The sequence below is a fragment of the Anolis carolinensis genome, chromosome 2 (genome assembly GCF_035594765.1).
Source record: "Anolis carolinensis isolate JA03-04 chromosome 2, rAnoCar3.1.pri, whole genome shotgun sequence".
Taxonomy (NCBI): Eukaryota; Metazoa; Chordata; class Lepidosauria; order Squamata; family Dactyloidae; genus Anolis; species Anolis carolinensis.
The window spans coordinates 22,128,019-22,155,979 of NC_085842.1; the positions used below are offsets into that span (position 1 = coordinate 22,128,019).

The following is a 27,961-nucleotide window of genomic DNA, read 5'->3' on the forward strand; positions in this document are numbered from 1 at the left end:
TAGAAGATAGATAGACAGAAGATAGATAGAAGATAGTTAGTTAGAAGACAGTTTGCTGTTGACTGTGCTGGGGATGCTTTTAACTAATAGTGGTTTGTATATCCAAGGTGTTCCCTGCTTGGATTTTAATAATACTGTACTTACTTGGTTTTATCTTGTTTTTAATTATGTTGGTGCTAATCCATGAAATATGCAGTATTTGAAGGGCATATCCTGACATTGATATTTTCAGCATTTTAATGTTTTAATGATTTATATAGGGTTTTAATGGCATGTTTTATATTGTATTTGATGGTCTGGCTTTTGTGTATTTGTTGGTTTGTCTTACATGCGAAAGACCTATGGTCTAAGCATTAAATAAATTTGGATTTAGAAGATAGTTAGTTAGAAGATAGTTGATACAGTAGAGTCTCACTTATCCAACATAAATGGGCCAGCAGAACATTGGGTAAGCAAATATGTTGGATAATGAGGGATTAAGGAAAAGCTTATTAAATTAGGTTATGATTTTACAAATTAAGCACTCAAACATCATGTTATACAACAAATTTGACAGAAAAAGTAGTTCAATAAGAAATAATGCTATGTAGTAATTACTGTATTTACGAATTTAGCACCAAAATATCACGATTTATTGAAAACCTCGACTACAAAAATGCGTTGGATAATCCAGAACGTTGGATAAGTGAGAATCTACTGTATATAGATTATAATTTTACAATTCAGTATGTCTGCTGTGTGTTGCAACAGATGTGCCTTGCTGGCAACCTCAAGTCCCTTCTACACTGTCACATAATCCAGAATATCAAGGCAGATAATCCACATTATGTGCTTAGGACTGAGGTCCCTTCCACACAGCTGTATAAAATCCCACATTATCTGCTTTGAACTGGGTTATAGGGACCTTCCACTTGCCTAGTCTCCAATATACCTCATAACCTGAGGATGCCTGCTATAGACGTGGGCGAAACGTCAGGAGAGAATGCTTCTGGAACATGGCCATAGAGCCCGGAACACTCACAGCAACCTTGTGATTCCGGCCATGAAAGCCTTCGACAACACATTTATTATTGTTTATTATAAGAGCTGGAAGAGACCCTATGGGGTCGTGCAGGCCAACCAGGAAAAGCACAGTCAAAGCACCCCCAGGAGATGGCCATCCAACAGCAACCATTGTTGTTTTAATCTGGTTGCACGACAAGCTGAAATTCCTTTGTCTAAACTGCAAGCCTTGCCGTTCCTTCCACGCTCAGCCACGAAGGGGTTAAAGCCATAGAGAGCGAGGTGGCAGAAGGGCTGAAACTCCCAGGCGGAGTTCTGTGCGGGCGGGGCAGGCAAGGAGCGCCAAAGCGGAGGCCGGAGGAGAAGAGCAGGTCAGTCCAAGGGAAGGAAGCCTGGAATAATTGGGGCATGACTTCCACAGAAACACATAGGCATGTATATTCTTCCAGGCATAGGAGAGGATTGATGCATAACTCCTGCATAAACACATATATGCATGTATATTGTTCCATGCTTAGGAGAGGATTGATGCCTGACCTGCATTAACATATATGCATTTATATTTTTCCAGGTTCAGGAAAGGATTGATGCATGGCTCTTGCATAAACACATATATGCATATATATCTTTCCAGGCTCAGGAGAGGATTGATGCATGGCTCTTGCATAAACACATAGGCATTTATATTGTTCCAGGCTCAGGAGAGGATTGATGCATAGCTCTTGCATAAACACATACAGTAGAGCAGGGGTCCCCAAACTTTTTAAACAGGGGGCCAGTTCACGATCCTTCGGACCGTTGGAGGGCCGGACTATAGTTGGCCACCGAGCAATAATAATTAATAGTAATAATAATAATAATAATAATAATAATAATAATAATAAAGAGGGTTGGAAGAGACCCTTTGGGCCATTGAGTCCAATCCCCTTCTGCCTTTATGCACCAAAAGCACAAGCAAAGCATCCCTGACAGATGGTCACCCAACCTCAATGTTAATAATAATAATAATAATAAAGAGGGTTGGAAGAGACCCCTTGGGCCATTGAGTCCAATCCCTTTCTGCCTTTGTGCACCGAAAGCACAAGCAAAGCATCCCTGACAGATGGCCACCCAGCCTCAATGTTAATAATAATAATAATAATAATAATAATAATAATAATAATAATAATAATAATAAAGAGGGTTGGAAGAGACCCCTTGGGCCATTTAGTCCTATCCTCTTCTGCCTTTGTGCACCGAAAGCCATTAGTATTGCCCCTGACAGATGTCCACCCAGCCTCAATGTTAATAATAATAATAATAATAATAAAGGTTGTAAGAGAAGAAGAGACCCCTTGGGTCATTTAGCCCAACCCCCTTCTGCCCTTGTGCCATGGGGGCCGGATAAATGGCTTCAATGGGCCGCATCCGGCCCCCGGGCCTTAGTTTGGGGACCCCTGCAGTAGAGTCTCGCTTATCTAACATAAACGGGCTGGCAGAACGTTGGATAAGAGAATATGTTGGATAATAAGGAGAGATTAAGGAAAAGCCTATTAAACATCAAATTAGGTTATGATTTTACAAATTAAGCACCAAAACATCATGTTATACATCAAATTTTACAGAAAAAGTAGTTCAATACACAGTAATGCTATGTAGTAATTACTGTATTTACAAATTTAGCACCAAAATATCAAAATGTATTGAAAACATTGACTACAAAAATGCGTTGGATAATCCAGAACGTTGGATAAGCGAGTGTTGGATAAGTGAGACTCTACTGTATATGCATGTATATTCTTCCAGGCTCAGGAGAGGATTGATGCATGGCTCTTGCTTAAACACATAGAAATTTATATTTTTCCAGGTTCAGGAGAGGATTGATGCATGGCTCCTGCATAAACAGATATTTGCATATATATTTTTTCCAGGCTCAGGAGAGGATTGATGCATGGCTCTTGCATAAACACATAGGCATATATGTTCTTCCAGGCTCAGGAAAGGATTGATGCATGACTCCTGCGTAAAAACATATCCATATATATTGTTCCAAGCCTAGGAGAGGATTTATGCATGACTTGCATTAACATATATGCAACAGGGACATTTTTAAAGTGTAACTCCAGCCCTACACACACACACACACACACATATGCCGACAATGGGCCGGCAATGTCACTGCATTGGTCCTTTCATTGCTGGCTGCTACTTCCTGGCAAATGTCAGGTGGTGCAATGCTGCCTAAACAATATAATTTCTCCAGTGGTGTGGGGCATAGACATCCTGTGATAATGTGGCATGTCTCATTAACAGCCACATCCTTTACACACAAACACATATTTTATAGTTACACACTAACTCTTTTATTTGTTAAAGGATCCATTGCATTTGTTAAGAGTAAGGATGAAGACAGGCCAAGTCATTGGACACTTGCTGAGACCCTCAATGTCATTTTAAAAAAAATCCAGATTTTTGACTATCACCCCCCCCCCCCCCCCAATGGCCCAAAGCATCACAAAACTTGATGGTTTTGCCTCTATAACCCATTTTACACAGATGCTTTGGGGAAGAAAGTGGTTCAAAATTAGTTGAAAACTAAACAGGAAATGTTGTCATATCATTTCCAGTGGCATCAGACATCATTTGAATTGGGTCACACAAGAAATTGTCCACTTCTTATTTGTTCACCCTTAATAAGGAAATTCTCTGACATTTTAAACCTTGTTTTAACAGCCTGTCTTTTTCTCTTAGGAAGACAATGTGTCCTCCTGAGGGATGGCTAGCTCCCAATGGCTCTTGCAAACCCTGGATATTTTGATGTGCTCCATGAAGAAGAGTGTTGTTGGATGAGTTGACTTTACGAATGGAATGAGAAGGAGGTAACCCAAGGACTGGTGCCAAAAAGCAGAAGGGAGAGATACGACAAAGCAGATTTCTTTAGAAAGGAATGGCTACAGTACAAGAAGCAGGGTCCACTGGGTTTCTGGATCCAGAAATAAAAATGGAAGATTCAGTAGGTCCTGAATCAGAAGAGGCCAAAGGAGGAGGAGCAGCTCTACCAAAAAGCGGTGGAGGAGAATCAGAACAAACAGTAAAGCAGGAGTCAGAAGAAGAGCCATCAAGGAGTTGGGATGCTCAGTTGGAAGAGTTTCTGAGGACACTACAGTCTCCTTCTTCTGGAGGGGAAACCCTCCAACAATGTGACCCTCAGGAGCCTCAGACGACGACTATGGATGATGGAAGCCATCTAGATGCCACACATTCTGGGAAAGAGGAAACAGCAGGCAAAGATGCTGTTGAATTGGAGATACAGCGCCAGCATTTTCGGGTGCTGGTCTACCAAGAAGCCGCAGGGCCCCGAAACTTCTGGGAGCAGCTTCGAAATCTCTGCCGGAAGTGGCTGATGCCGGAGAGACACACCAAGGAGCAGATCCTGGACCTGGTGACGCTGGAGCAGTTCCTGGCTGCCCTGCCCCCAAATATGCAGAAATGGCTCAGGGGACGTTGTCCCCAAACCTGTTCCCAGGCTGTGACTTTGTTGGAGGAGTTCCTTCTCAACCATCGAGGGCCCAAAGGCTGGAAAGGGCAGGTAAGAGTTCTCTTTCCAGAAAATTGTAGAAACCATCATTAGAAATAACTGGGCTGATAAGAACTCCCCTTGCCAATGTACTACAAATATCTGCTAATTGTGTCATCTGGATGTGCCTCCATAAATTAAAGGATTTTGGTGCAGTAGGCCCTCTCTGCTTGTCAATTTCCAGCTAAGTAGCAGCCACTTACCGTGCAGAAACAGCTGTGTTCAGTCACTATAATAATAATAATAATAATAATAATAATAATAATAATAATAAACAACCTCAATAACCAGAACCAGGGATAAGGTGGGAAAGATCAGAAACTGGAGAGGGCTGGGTATGGGCTTGTGCAAAAAGCAGATTATAGGGCCAGGGCTGGGGTAAAGCGCTGAATTCACTGTAATGGTCAGTTTGAGCTGGACATTTATAGGCAGAGGCCTAATCATTATCAAACGCACACTAGAACACCCAGGTTTTTAGGTCCCTGTGGAAGGTGGACAGAGTTGGTTCTAGTCTAATCTCCAGTGTAAAGGGGTCTGGTAAGAAGTGATGGTCGGAATCAATGTTAAGATGGGAAATAGCCATGTTTGCCCAAGGCCTTGAAGAACAGGTAGAAAAGACAGGGCACGATTAATCAATGATAGGACCTAATCAAAGGCAGATTATGTCTGAAGTCCTTGAAAGCCACTCTTACATTCTCTCTGGTTTAGACAAGTATGGTAATTGTTTGTAATGATAGCTTAGCCAGCCAGACACCCTCCTAAAACATATTCCACTTCCCTCCTTACTTTATTTTGATCTGCTTTCTATCCTTTCTTTCAGATCACAGAAGAGTTTGCAAATGCCCCTAAGGCGAAAGAGGTTCAGCCAAAGATGATGCTTCGAACAGAGACTGAACACAAACATAGTTCAAATGAGAATGTGTTGGGTAAGCTTCTCCAGAACCTGTTTCATTACTATTAGAAGTCCACTTTTGCATGGCTCCCCTATTCTGATGCCTCCTCTCTTTCCCTTGGCTTTTGTTCCTCTCTGTTAGGGATTCCTCTTCTTCAGAAGAGGAAGGGGAGCAGGAAAGTGTTCATGAATCTGAGGGGGAATTGGAATCTGAGGAGGAGATTTTGTAAGTACCCACATTTTAGGAAAGGCGAAAGGAAACAGAGCAGAGATGTTGTTCATCTAGAATAGCTGCCGGAAACGCAGCTGAGTAATTGAGAATTGCCCTGGCAGCTGTGAAGGAACTCAGGGTTATAAAGCAGAAGCAGGTGCAGTCAGCTTTTGCTGGTAACAAACTGACTCTAAAGCGTAAGCCTTCACTTCCCTTGTGCCTGCTTCAAGTCTGCATCTGGGAAACTGTTTCTAAAGATTTATTGCTATTTCTTTGTCTGAAGTAAGACAGCTACTTGATTTGGAAATTGATCAGAGACTTAAGAATTGTGTTTGCCCTAAGACTTCTTGGCTTTCTTTTGCATTATACCACTGAGTGTACTGTTCTTTAAGTTTTGCTGAAGTAAAACAGTTTTCAGTGTTAAAGCGCTGAGCTGCTGAACTTGTGGACCGAAAGGTCTCAGGTTCGAATCCGGGGAGCAGGATGAGCACCTGCTGTTAGCCCCAGCTTCTGCCAACCTAGCAGTTCAAAAACATGCAAATGTGAGTAGATCAATCGGTACCGCTCCAGTGGGAAGGTAATGGCACTCTGTTCAGTCATGCCAACCACATGACCTTGGAGGTGTCTATGGAAAATGCCAGCTCTTCAGCTTAGAAATGGAGATGAGCACCAACCCCTAGAGTCGGACACGACTGGACTTAATGTCAGGGGGAAACCATTACCTTTACCTTATCATGTTATTAATTGTGTCTTAGCTTGGAAGTTTTGTTTATGCTGGGATCGGTCCTCATGTAAGCCATTCTGAGTCCCTTCGGGGATATGATGTCGGAATATAAAAATAAAATTATTATAATATATTATATATTATATATTATTATTATTATTATTATTATTATTATTATTATTATCCATTTATGATGATGATGATGATGATGATTATCCATTCTTTCTCCCAGGAAATGATGCAGAGATGACTGAAAGTGAGGAACAAAAACCCCCATTTGAGAGCACAGAGGAAATGGAGCAACTGATGACGTCCATGAAAACTGGCAAAGAGGACAGCTTCCTGTGTCAGGGAGAAGCTGATAAGAACCAAGAGAGGACAGACAAAGACACTGGGAATGGCAAGGAGAAGGTAGAGGATCTGTTTGTTTCATCACACGTTGTTTGCAAAATTAACAGTGAGCCCATCACCTGGGATGTGGAGGATGAAGTGAAATATGACAAAAGTGGGGAACACTTTGATGAGAACACTGACCTTGTCATGCATGAAGATCCTGATGCAGAGCAGAAGCCATACAAGTGTTGGAACTGTGGACAAAGCTTTGGTAGCAGCTCTAATCTTGTGGCCCATGAGAGAACCCACGTGGGTGAGAAACTGTACAAATGTTCCCACTGTGGGCAGTGTGAAAGGACCCACACAGGTCAGAAGCCACATAAGTGTTCACATTGTGGAAATACCTTTGGGTGGAATCCACAAGACAAAGTGCAGCCAGGAGAGAAACCCTATACATGTTCAGAGTGTGGGAAAAGCTGCAGTCAGAAATCAGACCTTCTCAAGCATCAGAGAACACACACTGGCGAGAAGCCTTACCAATGTCCGGTCTGTGGGAAAAACTTTAGAAATAACTCAGGGCTCAAAGTACACCAGAGAATCCACACAGGTGAGAAACCATATAAATGCTTGCACTGTGGGAAGTGTTTCACCTGGAGCTGGCATTTCATATCCCACAAGAGGATCCACACCGCACTGTGCTCCTTCTGTGGGAAAAGTTTCAGTCAAAAATCAGAACTAGTCGAACACGAGAAGACCCATGCAATGGAAGACTCATTTGTATGTTTTGCTTGTGGGAAAGCCTTTGCTGTCAGTTCAGAGCTAGTTGCACATGTGCGGACCCACAAAGACAAACCGTTTGAATGCTCGGTCTGCGGGAGAACCTTTAGGAACAGCTTGCAACGCATTGCCCACCAGAAAGTCCACACAGGAGAGAAGCAGCATAAATGTTCCCACTGTGACAAAACCTTCAGGTGGAGTTCCCATCTTGTCCTGCATGAGAGAATCCACACAAGAGAGAAGCCCTACGGTTGCTCGGACTGTGGGAGAACGTTCGATAGGCGGTCCAATCTTCTTGTACATATGAGAGTTCACACAGGAGAAAGACCGTATGTCTGTGCTGACTGTGGGAAAAGCTTCATTTCGAGCCCTGTTCTTGTACGACATCGGAAAATCCACGTCGGGGAGGAAGTCTGTACCTGTTCGCAGTGTGGGAAAACTTTCCAGCAACGGTCAGGCCAGGCAGGGAAAGTACTGAAATGTTCCGACTGCGTAAGAAGCCGTTGCCTGAGTTTGGCTCTTGCTGTACCAGTGGAGGAGAAACAATTTGAATGCTCAGTTTGTAGGAAAACATTCAGGAATAGCTCCCATCTCATTACACACCAGAGTGTCCACATGGAAGTTCAGCCGTATCAGTGTCTGGACTGTGGGCGGACTGTGGTGCGAAGGCCCAACCTCATAGCAGGGCAGAAACTTCATAAATGTTCAAGCTGTGAGAAAAGGCTGAGCTAGGTTGTGGTTCTTACAAAAACTTGAAAAAGTTTGAATTGAATCGTCTTCTGTTTACCCCTCATGATGTGTTGACCCTTCTTTCCCCTTTAAATATCTACACAGACCTTTCACTGACTCTGTATCACATGATGGCTCTAAATAAACATGGTGTTGTCATAAAAGAAATTACATACATATGTTTTTCAGGCTATAGAAATGACTTACAGTAGAGTCTCGCTTATCCAACGTTCTGGATTATCCAACACATTTTTGTAGTCAATGTTTTCAATACATCGTGATATTTTGGTGCTAAATTCGTAAATACAGTAATTACCACATAGCATTACTGTGTATTGAACTATTTTTTTCTGTCAAATTTGTTGTACAACATGATGTTTTGGTGCTTAATTTGTAAAACCATAACCTAATTTGATGTTTAATAGGCTTTTCCTTAATCTCTCCTTATTATCCAACATATTCGCTTATCCAACGTTCTGCCGGCGCGTTTACGTTGGATAAGTGAGACTCCACTGTATCTGTAGGCCAGCCTTTATTGCAAATGGGTAAATCCCTGTAAGAAACACAAAGTTGGAAGAGCTCACAATTGTCATCCAATTCAACCCCATTCTGGCAGGTATGAATACACAACCAAAATACTCCCAATAGATGGCTATCCAGCCTCTGCTTTAAAAGATGCAGAGAAGAAGATCACCACACTCCTAGGCAGCAACATAGAGTGAAACCTTGACTTACAAGCGAACTAACTTACAGGTTTTTGAGATACAACAACAACAACAACAACAATAATAATAATGTAATAATAATAATAATAATAATAAAAAACTTTATTTATACCCCGCCACCATCTCCCCGTGGGGACTCGGGGCGGCTTACATGGGGCAAAGGCCCAAACAACATAGAACAAAACATAGGCAACAAATAAAAATCACACTATAAAAAGATAAAACAGTAATACAATATATCAATCAAAACAAAAATACAGGATAAAAAATTGCATTTAAAACACATAAATGGTAAAATCGTAATAAAAATGGGATAGATTATTAAAAACCCTCTGGGGCTGTTTAATTAATGACTGTATCTCCAAAGGCCTGCCAAAACATCCATCACTTGACGTGCGAGCTGAAATTTGAGTTACAAGTTCATACGAGAGCTAGTGCGAGAGCAAGCATGGGAGTATGTCACTCATAAATTATGATGCCATAGGTGTGCCCATGAGAATACAGTGCTGTTAAGTTGAATGTGTATGTTATTACTAGGAGTGAAGTGCCGTAATTGTGTTTGAGAACAAAGTGGCATAACCTGGGGTCTAGGTCTGCTACAGTCCCATTTAGAATGATGTGCTTAATTGCTTGTAGTTCATCTTTGTGTGTATATGTGGATTCTATAGTGGCTAAGATGGTGTTAGGACTATAATTTCTGCAGGAAGTCACTAGGAGGGGTGATGGAATATAATCTAAGGGTATTGTCCAAAATTATAACAAACCTATGTTCTGAATCTCTTGATTAAAGGTCTGGCTCACCATGGGTCCTAAGAAAGTGAGTGCCAAGAAGAAAAGGATGATGTGCTTGGATATAAAGCACGAAATCATCAACAAACACGAGCAAGGTGTGCGCGTGGTCGACTTGGCAAGGCAGTACGATCGTAGCACTTCTACGATATGTTCGATTTTGAAGCAGAAGGAGTCGATAAAGGCTATAACGCCAGCCAAGGGCATTAAGATTATTTCAAAGCTCCGGACCTCCGCCCATGAAGAGATGGAGACGTTGTTGTTGCTGTGGTTGACAGAGAAGCAGCTCGCAGGAGATACCGTGACCGAGAGCATCATCTGTAAGAAGGCACGAGCCATTTATGGGGATTTGGTGCGTCAGACGTCGGGAACATTAACGGACGAGGCATCGGACGAGTCATTCAAAGCCAGCCGGGGATGGTTTGAGAATTTTAAAAAGAGAACCGGCATTCACTCCGTCGTCAGGCATGGCGAGGCAGCGGGCTCGGATATGAAGGCAGCTGAGGATTTCGTAGTAATTTTTGCCAAACTGATAGAAGCTGAAGGATACATCCCACAGCAAGTCTTCAGCTGTGACGAGACAGGGCTCTTCTGGAGAAAGATGCCTAGGAGGACGTTTATAATGGCAGAGGAGAAGAGCAAACCTATAAAGGATAGGCTAACCCTTGCACTGTGTGCAAATGCGAGTGGTGACTGCAAGATTAAGCCGCTGCTCGTGTATCACTCTGAAAGCTCCAGAGATGTTAAGTCTCATACGAGAATTGAAGAAAAACTGCAGGTTATGTGGAGGGCAAACCCAAAGGCGTGGGTCACCAGGGAGTTCTTTGTGCAGTGGGTAAACCTGGTCTTTGGTCCTGGCGTCAAGAAGTATCTTTTGGGAAATAATCTACCCTTGAAAGCCCTTCTCGTCCTTGACAGTGCTCCTGCACACCCACCAGACCTCGAGGACTACATCCTTGAAGAATTTAACTTTATTAAAGTGTTGTTCCTTCCAGCCAACACCGCCCTTATCCTGCAGCCCATGGATCAACAGGTGACTTCAAATTTCAAAAAGCTCTTCACCAAGCACCTGTTGCGGCACTGCTTTGAGGTTACGGAGAACACAAACCTCACCCTTCGAGAGTTCTGGAAGGATCACTACGATATCACGACCTGCGTCGGGATTATCGACATGGCCTGGGAAGGTGTTACAAGAAGGAGCTTAAACTCTGCATGGAAGAAGCTGTGGCCTGAGGTTGTCTCAGAAAGGGGCTTCGAAGAATCCAAACCTGAAGAGTTAGTGGTGGGAGAGATAGTGTCCATCGGAAAGTCCATGGGCCTGGAAGTGGATGAAGGAGACGTTCACGACCTCATCGAGCAGCACAACGAGGAACTGACAACAGAGGAATTGCAGGAGCTGCAGGAGCAGCAGCATGCGGAAGTTTTGCAGGAAATTAATGCAGAGGAGCCAGAGGCGGAGGAGGTTATCCATACAAGTGAAATTAAGGAAATGTTGGGAATGTGGGAGAAGATTTCAGACTTTATTGAAAAGAAACACCCTGAAAAGGTTGCAACGAGCCGTGCGTTGGCGCTGTGTAGTGACACTTGCCTCACTCCTTTTAGGAACATTTTGAAAGGGAAGAAACAAGGCTCCTTGGACAGGTTTTTATTGAAACGCCCTGGAAGTGAAAGCCAGGAAAGTGTGGTGAAAAAGGCAAATGTCAAAGAGGAAGAAGAAGATTAAGTGAAGTCTGATCTTGAAGGAAAATACGTACTCTCATAGGTAAAGGTAAAGGTTTCCCCTGACGTTAAGTCCAGTCGTGTCCGACTCTGGGGGTTGGTGCTCATCTCCATTTCTAAGCCAAAGAACCGGCGTTGTCCATAGACACCTCCAAGGTCATGTAGCCGGCATGACTGCATGAAGCGCCGTTACCTTCCCGCCAGAGCGGTACCACATACTCTCATACTCTACACTTAATAAATCCAGTTTATTTCTTTACATTCTCTTTTATTCTGTCTTACTAAATTTTTTTTACAAATTTTGTTACTTATAAAGTACATTTTTCTTATTTAAATAATACGGCTCTGGCATAAACCAGTACAGGTGGTCCCGGTGGTAATCGGCACACTGGGTGCCATGCCAAAAGATCTCAGCCGGCATTTGGAAGCAATAAACATTGACAAATTTACGATCTGCCAACTGCAAAAGGCCACCTTACTGGGATCTGCACACATCATTCGAAAATACATCACACAGTCCTAAACACTTGGGAAGTGTTCGTCTTGTGATCCAACATATTTATTTATTTATTTATTTCCATCATTTCTATTCTGCCCTTCTCACCTGAAGGGACTCAGGGCGGCTCACAATCTGGCAAAATTCAATGCCAATATACAATACAAAAAGATAAAACATAACCAATTAAAACAATTAGATAATTTAACAAAATACAATAAATAGATTTAAAACCATACATTATAAAATACTTGAGCCATTCGTCCACATATATATCTCGTTTGCTGTGTCATACTATATCTGTGTGAACAACAATAACAACAATAATAATATAAAACCTTTTCTATATTCTGCCCTATCTCCCCGGAGGGACTCGGGCAGATTCCAAACATTCAGTGCCTGAGCACAATAACAATACACCCATAATAACTAAAATTGACAACCAAATATATAAGAACAAATTATGACTTAACTAAAATTTAATTAAAAATGCAATCTGTTATATCAGACATAAAACATCAAACAGAAGCATCAAAGATACATAGCAAAAATTGTGTGTTTTTGGGTGGCTGGAACGGATTAATAGCATTTCAGTTCATTTCAATAGGGAAAGAGCAATTAGAGTGAAAAGCTCAGTCACAGAACGAATTAAACTCCTAAGTTCAAGGTATCACTGTATTCCACTCATGAAAAGCTCTTACCATCAGGATATTCACTTACTGAATAGTCAAATACATACTAAATGCACCAGCAAAAGGGAGGGATCTTGAGGCGGCTGCCTCACCATTTGCCTCTTCTTGCTTATGCAGTATTTTAAAGACAATAAATTGTAAAACAATATGATTTCTAACAGCATAAAAGCTTTCTTTGTGTTTGTGTACACTCAGGAATTAATGCAGGTTGATACCACTTTAATTGTCAAACTTCAATGCTATAGAATCCAGAGAACTGTAGGTTTGCAAGGTCTTTAGTCTTGAGTTGCTGTGAGTTTTCCAGGCAGTATGGCCATGTTCCAGAAGCATTCTCTCCTGACGTTTCAGACCTCACTTCTGAGGATGCCTGCCATACATGTGGGTGAAACATCAGGAGAGAATGTTTCTGGAACATGACCATACAGCCCAGAAAACTCACAGCAACCCAGTGATTCCAGCCATGAAAGCCTTTGACAATATCTCTTTAGTTTTCTTTGCTAGTGCCTCACTAAACGACAACTCCCAGGATTCCAGAGCAATGAACCATAGCAGTTAAAGTGCCATGAAACTGCATTAATTCTATAGTGTAGATGCACCCTTCTATAGCAAATTATTTTTTTTTCAGGCTTGCCAATAGACAAAAGAAGAACATTTTGATTTGGGTGTAAAAAACGTTTTGCCCCGTAAGATATTTTGGCCTACAACTACAATTCGTTGTAATCAGCAGAGCAAATTATGGGAGTTTTAGACCAAAATATCTGGAAAGCCAAAGGTTTTTCCCTCTTTCTTGGTGGTTCATCAATTTTCATTCCAAACAGGATGGCCATAGGTTTATTGATCATAATTGGATTTTTTGAAGTCAACATATATTGGGTTGCTGTGAGTTTTCCGTGCTGTATGGCCATGTTCCAGAAGCATTCTCTCCTGACGTTTCTCCCACATCTATGGCAAGCATCCTCAGAGGTTGTGAGGTCTGTTGAAAACTAGGCCAGTGGGGTTTATATATCTGTGGAATAATGTCCAGGATGGGAGAAAGAATTCTTGTCTGTTGGAGGCAAGTGTGAATGTTGCACTTGGCCATATTCTTTTTTCTTCATTCCTGAAGTTTGCTATAAAGTTCCACTGTGTTCTTTGTATTTGAACTCTGTATTGCACTTCTCGGAAAAATAACAAATATCAGCTGAGTTACTGCATTTCCCAAATTCTGGGGAACTGAACCTTGGTGTCCCAAGACTTAGTCCAATATTCATATAACTTCATGAAGGGTTGTTGTATGTTTTCCGGGCTGTATGGCCATGTTCTAGAAGTATTTTCTCCTGACGTTTCGCTCACATCTATGGCAGGCATCTGAGGATACAACATACAAAATAAAAACATACAACAACCCTGTGATCCCGGCCATGAAAGCCTTCGACAACTTCATGAAGCTCTAGTGTTTTAATGATTTCAGTATGACTTCTTGGTAGGGCGAAAATGTTGTCCACGCTTCTTTGAGCTGAAATTTAGAACTGTGTGTGCAAATATTAATTCAAAATATTGTCTCATTTGGATATATTTTCTCTTTTTGAGTATGTTTTTCCAAATGGTTGTCATTTGTGCTATCTCCTTCCACCCTGCTGTTCTCCCGTAGAGTGTCTCCTCAAGGCTGGTCACTCGCCTACCTGGGCTTTCTGGGTTCATCTCCTTGGCACCAGGCCTTCTGTTACATTGCCCGTAGCGGCAGATGGCATTCCAGAACTCGAGAAGCCCAACAACACGTCCTCCTTGAGTTGACCTCTTGGGGAGTTGAATTTGGAGACTGTTGTGAGCGATTTGCATCTGGAGGTAATACAGTTGGCTTATGAATTACACAAGGGCTCAGTTCAGAACCCTTTCATAGACTCATAGAGTTGGAAGAGACCTCAAGGGCCATCCAGTCTGCTATGGATGTTTGTTGCCACCAAATTATATAGCCCTCGTACAACGGGTAGCAGTCAGATTGATAACTGGGGCGTGGCATACAGGGAGCGTACTACTACTCTGCTAAGCCACTGGCTGCCAATATGCTCCATGTCAACTCTATACTCCTCTTGATGCAGCCTAGAATTGCATTGGCCTTTTAAATTGCTACATACCCTGTTTCCCCTAAAATAAGACATCCCCAGAAAATAAGACCTAGTAGAGGTTTTGCTGAATTGCTAAATATAAGGCCTCCCCTGAAAGTAAGACATGCCCACCAAACACAACACCAGAGCATGCAGGATCGGTAAATGTATGTACCATAAAGTGTTGTACATGGAAATATTAGTAGTAACAATAAATTCTTGTTAGGATTCAGTTTGTCTGGTTATGCTGGTTTATGATGACAGCTACAGTACAGTATATAATAAATGTTCATTTTTTTGTTCAACAATAAATGTGAATTCTTCTTCATGGAAAAATAAGACATCCCCTGAAAATAAGACCTAGAGCCTCTTTGGGAGCAAAAATTAATATAAGACACTGTCTTATTTTCGGGGAAACACGGTAACACTGCTGACTCGTTGAGTTCCTGGTCTAGCAATACTCCTAGTCTAATGTGTTGTCGATGGCTTTCATGGCTGGAATTATTGGTTGCTGTGAGTTTTCTGGTCTGTATGGCTATGATCCAGAAGCATTCTCTCCTGACGTTTCGCGCATATCTATTGCAGGCATCCTCAGAGGTTGTGAAGTCTGTTGGAAACTAGGCAAGTGGGGTTTAGATATCTGTGGAGTGTTCAGGGTGGGAGAAAGAACTCCTGTCTGCTTGAGGCAAGTGTGAATGTTGCAATTGGCCACCTTGATTAGCACTGAATTGCCTTGTCAGACTACACAGAGAAACCATTGGAATCCATAAGCATGTGGACAATTTCAACAGAATTGAGGAAACCATGAAAGGGAACAAAATCTGGCTACCAGTGTTTTAAAAACTCTAAAATCAGGACAGTAAATAAAGAACAACACTCTGAAAATGGGAATTCCAGACAGGAAACAATCGGGGCCAGTGAACACCTCCAAACAAAGGATTTTCCCAGGCAGGGAGCAGCAGAATCAAGATGCTTTCGTGGCTTCTTTTTTAGATTAGCTCAATTTCACAGCCCATATTTTTTGCTTTTAATCCAGAGAAGAAAGGGTTACAAGCACAGAGCTCTCCTTCCTAGAGATCAATGTGTCAGGAAAAGATGCAAAGCTCCTTCCTGCTTCCTGTCCTCCTCTCATCACATAGTGGGAGTCTGACTTGTAAATATCTAATTAATATATCTATTTTATCTTTTGCCAGCCTGGAAAAGAGAGCAACTACAGAGGCGTTAAGAGGTTTCAGGAAAGTTTGCAATGCAAGGAGAAGGTGAGTTGAAGGAGGCTGTGTATGTGTTTCAGAGAGAGAGATTGGGATTCAGGAAAGGAAGAAAGCCATGCTTTGGAGAGAATTGACAATCATGATTTTCGTATCTGTGATCTGTGGGTCCATCTACACTGTAGAATCAATGCAGTTTGATACCTCTCTAACTGCCATGGCCCAGTGCTATGGAATAATGGGAGTCGTAGTTGGGTTGCTGTGAATTTTGGGGCTGTATGGCCATGTTCCAGAAGCATTCTCTCCTGACGTTTCACCCACATCTATGGCAGGCATCCTCAGAGGTTGTTGCGGTCTGTTGGAGACTAGGAAAGTGGGGTTTAGATATCTGTGGAATAATGTCGAAGTTGGGAGAAAGAACTCTTGTCTGTTGAAGACAAGTGTGAATGTTTGAATTAATCACCTTGGTTAGCATTGAAAAGCCTTGCACCTTCAAAGCCTGGTGGAATCCTCCATTGGGAGATGTTAACTGGCCCTGATTGTTTCTTGCCTGGAATTCCCCTGTTTTTGAGCTGGTTAAGTAGCCAGCTGCACTAAATCACTCTGACTAAGAGGTCGTGAGTTCGAGGCCAGCCCATGTCAGGGTGAGCACCTGACAATTAAAAAAAAATAGCCCCTGCTCGTTGTTGACCCAAGCAACTGAAAGATAGTTGCATCTATCAAGTAGGAATTTAGGTACCGCTCTGCGGGGAGTCAAATTTAATTAATTTACGACACAATAAAACTCGTTGCCATTATATGTGCACATTGTGATCCGCCCTGAGTCCCCTTTGGAGTGAGAAAGGCAGAATATAAATACTGCAGAATAAATAAAATAAATAAAAATCTGAGGCTGATAGTGAATGAATCCGTATGGTTTTTAAAGAGAGGTTGGATAGTTATCTGTCATGATGAAATATGATAGATGGTTTTAATGAACTGTATGAAAGGTGTATGAATGAGACCTATTGATTTTGAAGACACAATTCTAAGGAATTAAGGCCTGCAATGCCAGAATCATTAACTACACTCATGGACTGTAATTTAAAATTGCTGGTGAGACCTGTGTGTGAATGCTGAGTAAAAATATAATCCCCCTTTGTTTGTTTATGAGCCAATGTGACTGCAGGTGGTCGTGATTCCAATGGAGTTACCGTATATACTCGAGTGTAAGCCGACCCGAATATAAGCCGAGGCACCTAATTTTACCGCAAAAACTGGGAAAACTTATTGACTTGAATATAAGACAAGGGTGAGAAATGCAGCAGCTACGGGTCAAATTCAAAAATAAAAATAGATACTGTGTTAATAAAATTCCATCATTTGAGACATCAGTAGGTTTAATGTTTTTGAATAAAACTGTAATTTATGATAATAATAAGACTTTAATAAGATAAGGCTGTCCAACTCTGAATACCTATATACTTGAGTATAAGCCGACCTGAATAGAAGTTGGCCAGGTCCCTCACTCGAGTATTAGCCGAGGGGAGCTTTTTCAGCCCTAAAAAAGGACTGAAAAACAGGGCTTATACTCGACTATATACAGTACATAGATTCTATATACAGAAGAGTCTCACTTATCCAACGTTCTGGATTATCCAACGCATTTTTGTAGTCAATGTTTTCAAAACATCATGATATTTTGGTGCTAAATTCGTAAATACAGCAATTACTACATAGCATTACTGCGTATTGAACTACTTTTTCTGTCAAATTTGTTGTATAACATGATGTTTTGGTGCTTAATTTGTAAAATCATAACCTAATTTGATGTTTAATAGGCTTTTCCTTAATCTCTCCTTATTATCCAACATATTCACTTATCCAACGTTCTGCCGGCCTGTTTATGTTGGATAAGTGAGACTCTACTGTATATCTGTATGTCTAATGCTATGCTTTGTGTAAAAGTTTAAAAGTTCTGATTTACTCTTGCACACTGGAAATTGCAATAAAAAGAACCTATGTTTTAAAAAGTATTAGTGACAAATCTATCCAGAATGCTCTGATAGTACAGTAGAGTCTCGCTTATCCAACATTCTGGATTATCCAACGCATTTTTGTAGCCAATGTTTTCAATATATCATGATATTTTGGTGCTAAATTTGTAAATACAGTAATTACTATATAGCATTACTGTGTATTGAACTACTTTTTCTGTCAAATTTGTTGTATAACATGATGTTTTGGTGCTTAATTTGTAAAATCATAACCTAATTTTGATGTTTAATAGGCTTTTCCTTAATGCCTCCTTATTATCCAACATATTTGCTTATCCAAGGTTCTGCCTGCCCATTTATGTTGGATAAGTGAGACTCTACTGTATATTTCTGCATGGCAAAATGAAGTTAAATGGCCCTTTGGGTCTTTTCCAGCTCTAGGTTCTATAATGTCATGGTTGTTTTCTAAAAATCAGTTTACTTTGTTGTCCTGATGGCATTGCCTTTTGAAGATAAACTTTACTTGTCATCTTGGTTATGATTCACAGTGCCGAAGAAAATGAAAACCGAGCTGGAAGACCAAGACAGAGATGAAAAGGGGAAAAGGACAGAGATGGGACAAATTGCCTGTGTCGATATCGTACAAGGGACCAAAGAGAAGCTCCCAGCTGCGGTGAAGCAAATGAAGCAGGAACCAGGGAATGAGGAAGAGTGGCCAGAACAGTACTGGGAAGCCAAATGGCAGGACTTCCTGAAGACCTTGCAGGCCCCTTATTTAGGAAGGAGTTTCCCTCAGCTGTCTCCACCTCACTCTGTGGAAGCCTCCAAGGAATGTCAAGCCGTCTTGAAGGAAGGTGCAGAGCCCATCCTGTGGCCTGGAGGTTTGAGCCAACCCCTGTCAGGCCTCAGCAAAGACACACAAGAGACACTCAACATCAGCCCGGATGTCACGGTGAAAGTGAAGGAAGAGATTCCAGATGAGGATACTGTCAGTTTGGAGGAACAGCGCCAACGGTTCAGGACATTCGGCTACCAAGAAGCCGAAGGGCCCAGAGATGCCTGCAGGCAGCTCCAGGAACTTTGCTCCCAATGGCTGAACCTAGAAAGGTGCACCAAGGAGCAGATCTTGGAGCAGGTGATCCTTGAGCAATTCCTGACCATCTTGCCAGAAGAAGTGCAGAGCTGGGTCAGGGAAGGCGGGCCAAGGACCTGCGCCCAGGCGGTGACCCTGGCAGAAGACTTCCTCCTGGGACTGAAGAGAAGGCAAGGGCAGGTGGGTGTGTTTGAGTTTGGTGGCACATAAAAGCATTTAAAACATAGATTACAAACACAAACAGAAACTTAAAACACACATGAAAGTCATCCATACCCATACAATTTCAATTTAGCATTAATTTCACATGCTGGAAGAAAAATGTCTTTAATTCTTTTTTGGGTTGTGTATTTAATAATAATAATAATCATTATCATCATCATCATCATCATCATCATCATCCGAAAATACATCACACAGTCCTAGACACTTGGGAAGTGTTTGACTTTTGATTTTGTGATATGAAATCCAGCATACCTATCTTGTTTGCTGTGTCATAATAAAATAATAATAATAATAATAATAATAATAATAATAATAACCTCAAGATTGAACTTCAAAGACTCTGGCAGAAACCAGTGCAGGTGGTCCCGGTGGTGACGGGCACACTGGGTGCCATGCCAAAAGATCTCAGCCGGCATTTGGAAACAAGAGACATTGACAGAATTACAATCTAACAACTGCAAAAGGCCACTTGACTGGGATCTGCAGGCATCATCCGAAAATACATCACACAGTCCTAGACACTTGAGAAGTGTTCGACTTGTGATTTTGTGATACGAAATCCAGCATATCTATCTTGTTTGCTGTGTCATACAATAAAAAAATAAATAAAATAATAATAATAATAAGTAATAGTAGTAGTTTATTTTTATATCCCGCCCCATCTCCGCAAAGGGACTTGGGGCGTCTCACATGGGGCCAAGCCCAACAACATAAAATACAACAGTATAAAATACACAATATAAAATACAACAATATAAAATACATAAGATCAATAATACAGCTTCAACAGAGTAAAAAGCATGGCCATTAAAAGAGGCGATAACATGGCGCTTCAGTCCATAGTCTTGGTAGAAAAGTAATTTTAATCGTGCAGCAAATTAGGAGAGCTAATCATGGCCATCCGTGATAAGGAACAAAAGACTGTGCTATAGGAACTCAATCAACTGTTCACCTCAGTTCAAAGGTAACTTGAAAAAACCAGGTTTTCAAGGTTTTTTTGGGCTGTATGGCCGTGTTCCAGAAGCATTCTCTCCTGACGTTTCACCCATATCTATGGCAGGCATCCTTAGAGGTTGTGAGATGAGGGTGAAACGTCAGGAGAGAATGCTTCTGGAACATGACCATACAGCCTGGAAAACTCACAGCAACCCAGTGATTCCAGCCATGAAAGCCTTTGACAATATGTCTTTAGTTTTCTTTGCTAGTGCCTCACTAAACGACAACTCCCAGGATTCCAGAGCAATGAACCATAGCAGTTAAAATGCCATGAAACTGCATTAATTCTATAGTGTAGATGCACCCTTCTATAGCAAATTATTTTTTTCAGGCTTGCCAATAGACAACAGAAGAACATTTTGATTTGGGAGTAAACGTTTTGCCCCGTAAGATATTTTGGCCTACAACTACAATTTGTTGTAGCCAGCAGAGCAAATTATGGGAGTTTCAGACCAAAATATCTGGAAAGCCAAAGGTATTTCCCTCTTAACTTGGTGGTTCATCAATTTTCAATCCAAACATAGGGAGGTCATAGGTTTATTTATCATAATTGGATTTTTTGAAGTCATCATATATTGGGTTGCTGTGAGTTTTCCGGACTGTGTGCCCATGTTCCAGAAGCATTATCTCCTGACGTTTCACCCACATCTATGGCAGGCACCCTCAAGGGTTGTACGGTTGTGAGATGAGGGCGAAACGTCAGGAGATAATGCTTCTGGAACATGGCCATACAGCACAGAAAATGCACAACAACCCAGTGATTCCAGTCATAAAAGCCTCAGACAACACAAATCTTTTTTTTTTTTACTTCAACTATCAAATCAGTCTTGGAGTGGCCTACAAAAAGGTAGTATGGGTGACATATAATGATACTATCTCTTCTCCCACCATCTCTTATCTGTCCTAAATGATCATATCTTTTCAAACCGTTTTTTAATTATTATTGTAAACACAAGAAGAATGATACAAATCTCAATAACAATTCCGCAAATACATTTATTTATTAATGGTGGTTGTATGTTTTCTGGGCTGTATGGCCATGTTCCAGAAGTATTCTCTCCTAATGTTTCGCCCACATCTATGGCAGGCATCCTCAGAGGTTGTGAGGAAACCTGCCATAGATGTGGGTGAAACGTCAGGAGAGAATACTTCTGGAACATGGCCATACAGCCCGGAAAACACACAACAACCCTTCAATTTATGTCTCCCTGTTGCATATCTAAGGAAGGTGGTTGCCTGTCTCCTTTCTCATTTAACTGCCATTTGTGTTGAATGCTTTCTTTGGTTAATTGCTTTTTCCTGTGTTTGTTTCTCATGGCTTAACACCAAGGCCATTCCTCAGTCAAACCCGCCCCTCATGCCATTGCTGAATATTCAAACCAATTTTTAATTCCCATTTCAATGCTCTTTCCAACCCAGAGCTATAGTTCTTTGGGCAGTTTCTAGCATATATTTTATGATATCAGCCTAGTCATTAATGCTGCCCTTACCATCTATTTTCTGGGTAAGGTAAAGGTTTTCTCCTGACGTTAAGTCCAGTCGTGACCGACTCTGGGGTTGGTGATCATCTCCATTTCTAAGCTGAAGAGCCGGCGTTGTCCATAGACACCTCCAAGGTCATGTGGCCGGCATGACTGCATGGCGCGCCGTTACCTTCCAGCCGGAGCGGTACCTATTAATCTACTCACATTTGCATGTTTGTGAACTGCTAGGTTGGCAGGAGCTGGGGCTAACAGTGGGCGCTTATTCCGCTCCAGGGATTTGAACCTGGCACCTTTCGGTCCGCAAGTTCAGCAGCTCAGCACTTTAACACACTGTGCTACCAGGGACCCTATTTTCTGGGTAAACATTGTCTTTAATTCAGCCCTACTTTTTGCCCTATTAATTCTTCCATTTCTTTCTCAACCCATTGTAATGGCTCAATGGGTTATTTATTTATTTACAGTATTTATATTCCGCCCTTCTCACCCCGAAGGGGACTCAGGGCAGATCACATTGTACACATATAAGGCAAGCATTCAATGCTATATAACATAGAACAGAGACAGAGACAGACGCAGAGGCTATTTAAACCTTCTCCAGCTTCCAGCTTCCTGAGGGTATGCTTTTGATTCCGGCCACAGGGACAGCAGCTGCTTCATCATCCACTGCAATGGCAACTTTCTCATTGCAATAGCGGCTGGATGATTTTTATGGTATCGTAAATTAAACCCCGGTGGCAAAGTGTGTTAAAGCACTGAGCTGGAGACCGAAAGGTCCCAGGTTCAAACCCCGGGAGCGGCGTGAGCGGCCGTTGTTAGCTCCAGTTCCTACCAACATAGCAGTTCGAAAACATGCCAATGTGCGTAGATCAATAGGTACCGCTCCGGCAGGAAGGTAACGGCGCTCCATGCAGTCATGCCGGCCACATGACCTTGGAGATGTCTATGGACAACGCCGGCTCTTTGGCTTAGAAATGGAGATGAGCACCAATTCCCAGAGTCAGTCACGACTGGATTTAACGTCAGGGGAAACCTTTACCTTTACCTAAATTAAACCCTTGTGTTGCTGAACTGCTGACCTGAAGGTTGGCACTTGGAATCCACAAGATGGGGTGAGCTCCCATGTGTCAGCCTTAGTCCTAGTAGTCAGCACAGCATGTGTCAGCACACCTAATAGTTTGAAAACATGCAAATGTGAGTAGAAAAATAGGTACCGCTTTGGCAGGAAAATGCAAAGGGATGCTCCAAACAATCTTGCCGGCCACATGACCAGGAGGTGATAACGCAGGTTCCTCGGCTTGAAAATGGAGAAAAACACCTCCCAGAGCCAGAGATGAGCTGGAAATGAAAGGAGAAGCCTTGTCTTTGTGTTTGTGTGTCTCATGTGATTCTAAAGGCACTGAATGTTTGCCTATGTATGTAATGCTGTAATCTGCTCTGAGTTTCCTATGGGAAAAGGGCAGAATATAAATAAAGTGTTGCTGTATGTTTTTGTGGCTGTATGGCCATGTTCCAGAAGCATTCTCTCCTGATGTTTCGCCCACATCTGTGGCAGACATCCTCAGAGACAACCTCTGAGGATGCCTGCCATAGAAGCGGGCGAAACGTCAAGAGAGAATACTTCTGTGACATGACCATACAGCCCGGAAAACATACAGCAACTCTGTGATCCTGGCCATGAAAGCCTTCAACAACACATTAAATAAAGTGTATTATTATTATTATTATTATTATTATTATTATTATTATTATTATTATTATTTTATCATTTTTGTATCTAATCATGATCCCGCCACCACATTTTCATATCTCAAGAAAGGGGCATGGTCTGGCATTAATTTATAATCAAACATCAAAAAATGCATTTCATTTGAGAGGACCTGCTGATGTTTTTCTGCTACAGTCAGTTTTGACTGCTTGGTGTCGGATCGTGGTCTTCATGTTCAACTGCACACTGAAAACCAAACTAAACATCTTGCCCCCTTCCTCACTTTCAGGAGCTAGAAGCTTTTCAGGAAGTGATTGTCCGTTCTCCCAAGATGGAACAGGAGCCATCAGATGCGGAAGACATGGACCTCTTCATGGACGTTGAACCGGACGGCGATGGGGACTCAAACTTGCTCAGTAAGTGTTGGCAGAAGAAGGTGAGTCTGGAAGGACCATGGATGGGAAAAGCTGGACCAGCTGTGGAAGTCAAAGGGTGCATCTACACTAGGCATGGGCAAACTTTGGCCCTCCAGGTGTTTTGGACTTCAACTCCCACAATTCCTGGCCTCAGGCTCCTTCCTTTTCCCCCTCAGCCGCTTAAGCGGAAGGAGCCTGAGGCCAGGAATTGTGGGAGTTGAAGTCCAAAACACCTGGAGGGCCAAAGTTTATCCATGCCCGTTTTAAATACTTGTAGGTTCATATTAGTGACTCTCTGTTTTCTTTCCTCAGCACCTGATGCAATGATGAAAGAAGATGAAACTCCACAGTCGGAGAGATCCAGGTCTCTTAAATCCACCGGAATGACCATGGGGAAATTTATCCACAATTCTCCGTTTTCAGGAAATGGGGAAAAGACGCATATTCTTCAGCCTCGGAAGGTCGATGCAAATGAAATCTCACTGGAAATACCTGAAGGGACACACTTGCACGTGCCTAGAGTGGAGAAAAGGCCTGTAAGTGAGCACGGGTTGCAAACCCTTCAGGAAAACCCTTTGGTGAAGATGCTAAGGCAGCACGTCGGCGGCAGGGAGGAAGGCAGACTGGATTTCAACACAAGCCTCTCCCAAGATAGAGCCACCGAGTACCTGCTGGAAAATACCGGCATCGTCTCTGGGCCAAGCTTCGCCCCAAGCACAAATCTCTTCCTGCCTGCCATGTTGCAGGGATATGAGTGCTCATACTGTGGCAAGCGGTGGCAGTGCCGATCTGAGCTCCTCCGGCACCTCAGAACCCACACCGGCGAGCGGCCACACAAATGCTCCGACTGCGGGAAGAGCTTCAGTACCAGCTCGCACCTCATCCAGCACAAAAGGGTGCACACGGGCGAGAGGCCGTACAGCTGCAAAGACTGCGGGAAAAGCTACCGGCGCCGGGCCTCCTTGGTCCAACACGAGAGAGAAAAGTGCCAGAAGGGAAGCCCCTTGAATGCTCCGGCACTACCGGTGGGTTACGTAGTGTTAGGGAACTGCACTTTGCTGTGCATGAAGAAGACGGCGCAAGGCAGGAGGAACCGGGCGATTGCTCCGAAGGGTGGGGAAGCACCTTTGGCAGGTCAGCCATTAAATATTTTAACAGATATTTATCCTCAAGAGAGGAGTGACACTGACCATTAAAGAACGAGGTAAAATCCCCCTACAGACGGGAGCTTGCTCGATGGAAGACATGGGAAAGAGAGCAACCTGGAGAACGGCGACAATTAATAGTTCTAAAAGCATGATACTTGTGAGTGTCGGTTCTAGCAGTCCACAGAAAAGGAAGAGGCTCGAACAATCCCAGAAGGGATCACAAAAGGACAATAATAATAACAACAACAACAAAGGAGCTTTCCCAAGTGTGCTGAAAACGGTGTGGCTTCTATATGATGTGTTCCAAATGGAAGTGCTCTTGATCACCACTTTAGAACAACAATACAGAGAATAAGCAAGAAGGGACTATTATCAATCTTCAGCGGGCTTGAGTCGGCTCCCACCCGACCCCGACCCCTACGATAGCTGCTGCTCACCCTCGCCAACTCCATCTCCAATCGCGGGTCGGAATTGCTGGGGTAAAAAAGGGGTTTTCAGCTGACCGACCTCACCATCATGTTGTTTCTAACACAGGCATGGGCAAACTTTGGCCCTCCAGGTGTTTTGGACTTCAACTCCCACAATTCCTAACAGCCTACCGGCTGTTAGGAATTGTGGGAGTTGAAGTCCAAAACACCTGGAGGGCCAAAGTTTGCCCATGCCTGCTCTAACAACATCAAGCAGAAACTCAGACTTTACAGATAATGTGATCAAGGACAGCCCAGCTGTCTTGACAGAATGCTCTATTAGTGAACCCACAACAAACATGAAAGAACAACCCCCTAATATGTGCGATCTGATGGGACTGACCTTGCAACTTATTTTTAACCATATAGAGGACCTTAATAGGAAACTGGACTATCTATATGACTATGTATCCTTAATAGTTAAGGGCAACTTAGAACAGCTGAACACCAGGGTGGGAGAGGCTGGGGGCAACAAGGGTCTCGAGGGTGATTACTGTAAGGCTGTATCTCCTACTGACTACAGAGTCGACAACAGGGGGATTCGATTGCCAATATCCCAGCTAGGAACCCTTGCACAACAGCAAATGCTACAACCAGAAAGGCTGGCCATAGAGACTCAAACAGTTCACATCAAATAAATGGCAAAATTCAGTGCCTCGCAAATAATAAACAGAGCCGGTCCAACAATGAGGCGAATTAAGCGGTCGCTTCGGGCACCAAACATACGGGGGTACAGTCGAGACCACTTTTTCTGTTTGTTGTAAAACATGATGTTTTGGTGCTTAATTTGTAAAATCTTAATGTAATTTGATGTTTAATAGGCTTTTCCTTAATCCCTCCTTATTATCCAACATTTTTGCTTATCCAACGCTTTTATTTTTCAATGATTGTTTTGGAGGGGCGCCAAAATTCTGTTCGCCTACACTTGAAAAATACCTAGGGCCGGCTCTGATAATAAAACAGTGCATTACTCATTTTAAACAATGGCCTATCATTATAAATTAAACCACGAAAACTATAAAACATCAGAGATAGACATAAAGCAATTTAAAATTGCATTGATCCCGAGGTTGTCCTCTCTGCCACGCTGTTGTTGTCAGTCTCAGGGTTGAGAAAACAATAAAGCAATAAATAACTATAAAGAACGAAATCTCTGCTCAAAATACTCTGGGGCGCAAAAGTTTCTTTCTAAACAATTTGAAACAAGGGTGTTGTGGTGCAGCTCACACGAACCCTAGGCTACACATCGTAAACAGCTATGGGCATTGCAGTACAGTAACTGGAAAGCCACAAATTCTGCCATGGTTGGCTTCAGATGTGCTAAATTGAGCATTAGCCTATTAGCCAAGTGTCATAGCCAGTCTTCCTTGTTTTTCCAGGTTCAGTGGAGCATTAAACATTGCTGATGGGTTTATTTAACTTAGAAGTGGAGTGTGTGTGCTGTGTTTATGAGATACAAGACATAAATGTTGTTCTGATCAAATGGACATTTGTTCACACTCTGGAAAAACTAGCTGTCTGTAACTAAGCCTTGATCAATTATTGTTAATTGACCTTGGAGCTGAAATAAATATTCAAAGTTTGAAATCTCCTAGTCTTTTTTTGAAACCTGTAAGGTTGGGGTGCTGTGAGTTTTCCAGACTGTATGGCCATGCTCCAGAAGCATTATCTCCTGACGTTTCACCCACATCTATGGCAGGCATTCTCAGAGGTTGTGAGGTTTGTTGAAACTAGGCAAGTGAGGTTTATATATGACCAGGGTGGGAGAAACAGCTCGTCTGTTGGAGGCAAGTGTGAATGTTGCAATTGGCCACCTTGATTAGCATTGAATGGCCTTTCAGCTTGCTGCTTGGGGGAATACTTTGCTGGGAGGTGTTAGCTGGCCCTGATGGGTTCCTGTCTGGAATTCCTTTGCTTTCTTAGTGTTGTTCTTTGTTAAAGAGTTTTTTAAATACTAGTAGCCAGATTTTGTTCATTTTCATGGTTTTCTCTTTTCTGTTGAAATTGTCCATGTGCTATTGTGGATTTCAATGGCTTCTCTGTCGTCGGACATGGTGGTTGTAGGAGTGGTCCAGCGTTTGGTGGACCCTGTGCAGACTTGTCCACAGCTGCAGGGTATGTGGTAGACTCCTGCAGAGGTGAGAGGATTCCTCTTGTGCTTTGCTGAACCTAGATTTGTTGGATTTTCTTAGTGGTTCTGTGGATAGTTTGTAGGTCATGTTTCTTCATCAGCTTCCCTATGTGACATCAGGCAGGCCCCATCCTTCCCGATTTTTAGGAAAAAAAACCCCTTAAGATCTGGCTTTTTATGCAGGCGTTTGAATAGGAAACTACGGAATGAGACTTTAACTGTTTGAATAATAGATTATGGATTTTGGAAAATGATTTGGACATGAGATCATGACTTGGTATTTTATATGGTTTTTAATCATTTAAATGATATGTATTTTAATTGCTTACATATTTAGCCTGTTTGTATTTTTTTGAGATGTGTTTTATTGATTGCCTGTGTAG

The 27,961-nt window shown here is 42.3% G+C and overlaps 2 protein-coding genes across 3 annotated transcripts; both read left to right on the plus strand.

The window, feature by feature from the left end:
• Window positions 1-11,716, plus strand: LOC103278108 (tigger transposable element-derived protein 1). The gene is made up of 5 exons (XM_008105842.3): window positions 1-1,373; window positions 3,733-4,570; window positions 5,379-5,484; window positions 6,618-6,796; window positions 9,740-11,716. The coding sequence occupies exons 2-5, from the start codon at window positions 3,929-3,931 to the stop codon at window positions 11,459-11,461; spliced, it is 2,649 nt and encodes an 882-aa protein (XP_008104049.2). The 5' UTR covers window positions 1-1,373; window positions 3,733-3,928; the 3' UTR covers window positions 11,462-11,716.
• Window positions 11,380-27,034, plus strand: LOC103278137 (zinc finger protein 165). 2 transcript variants are annotated; one of them, XM_062973550.1, is made up of 5 exons: window positions 11,380-11,500; window positions 15,923-15,988; window positions 18,462-19,186; window positions 23,706-23,832; window positions 24,145-27,034. In XM_062973550.1, exons 2-5 carry the CDS (start codon window positions 15,976-15,978, stop codon window positions 25,026-25,028), a joined length of 1,749 nt encoding a protein of 582 aa, XP_062829620.1. In that variant the 5' UTR covers window positions 11,380-11,500; window positions 15,923-15,975; the 3' UTR covers window positions 25,029-27,034. The 2 variants fall into 2 exon arrangements, with proteins under 2 accessions (XP_062829620.1, XP_062829621.1); XM_062973551.1 differs by lacking the exon at window positions 11,380-11,500 and having other exon boundaries at window positions 11,837-17,228.
• Window positions 27,035-27,961: the final 927 nt, after the last annotated feature.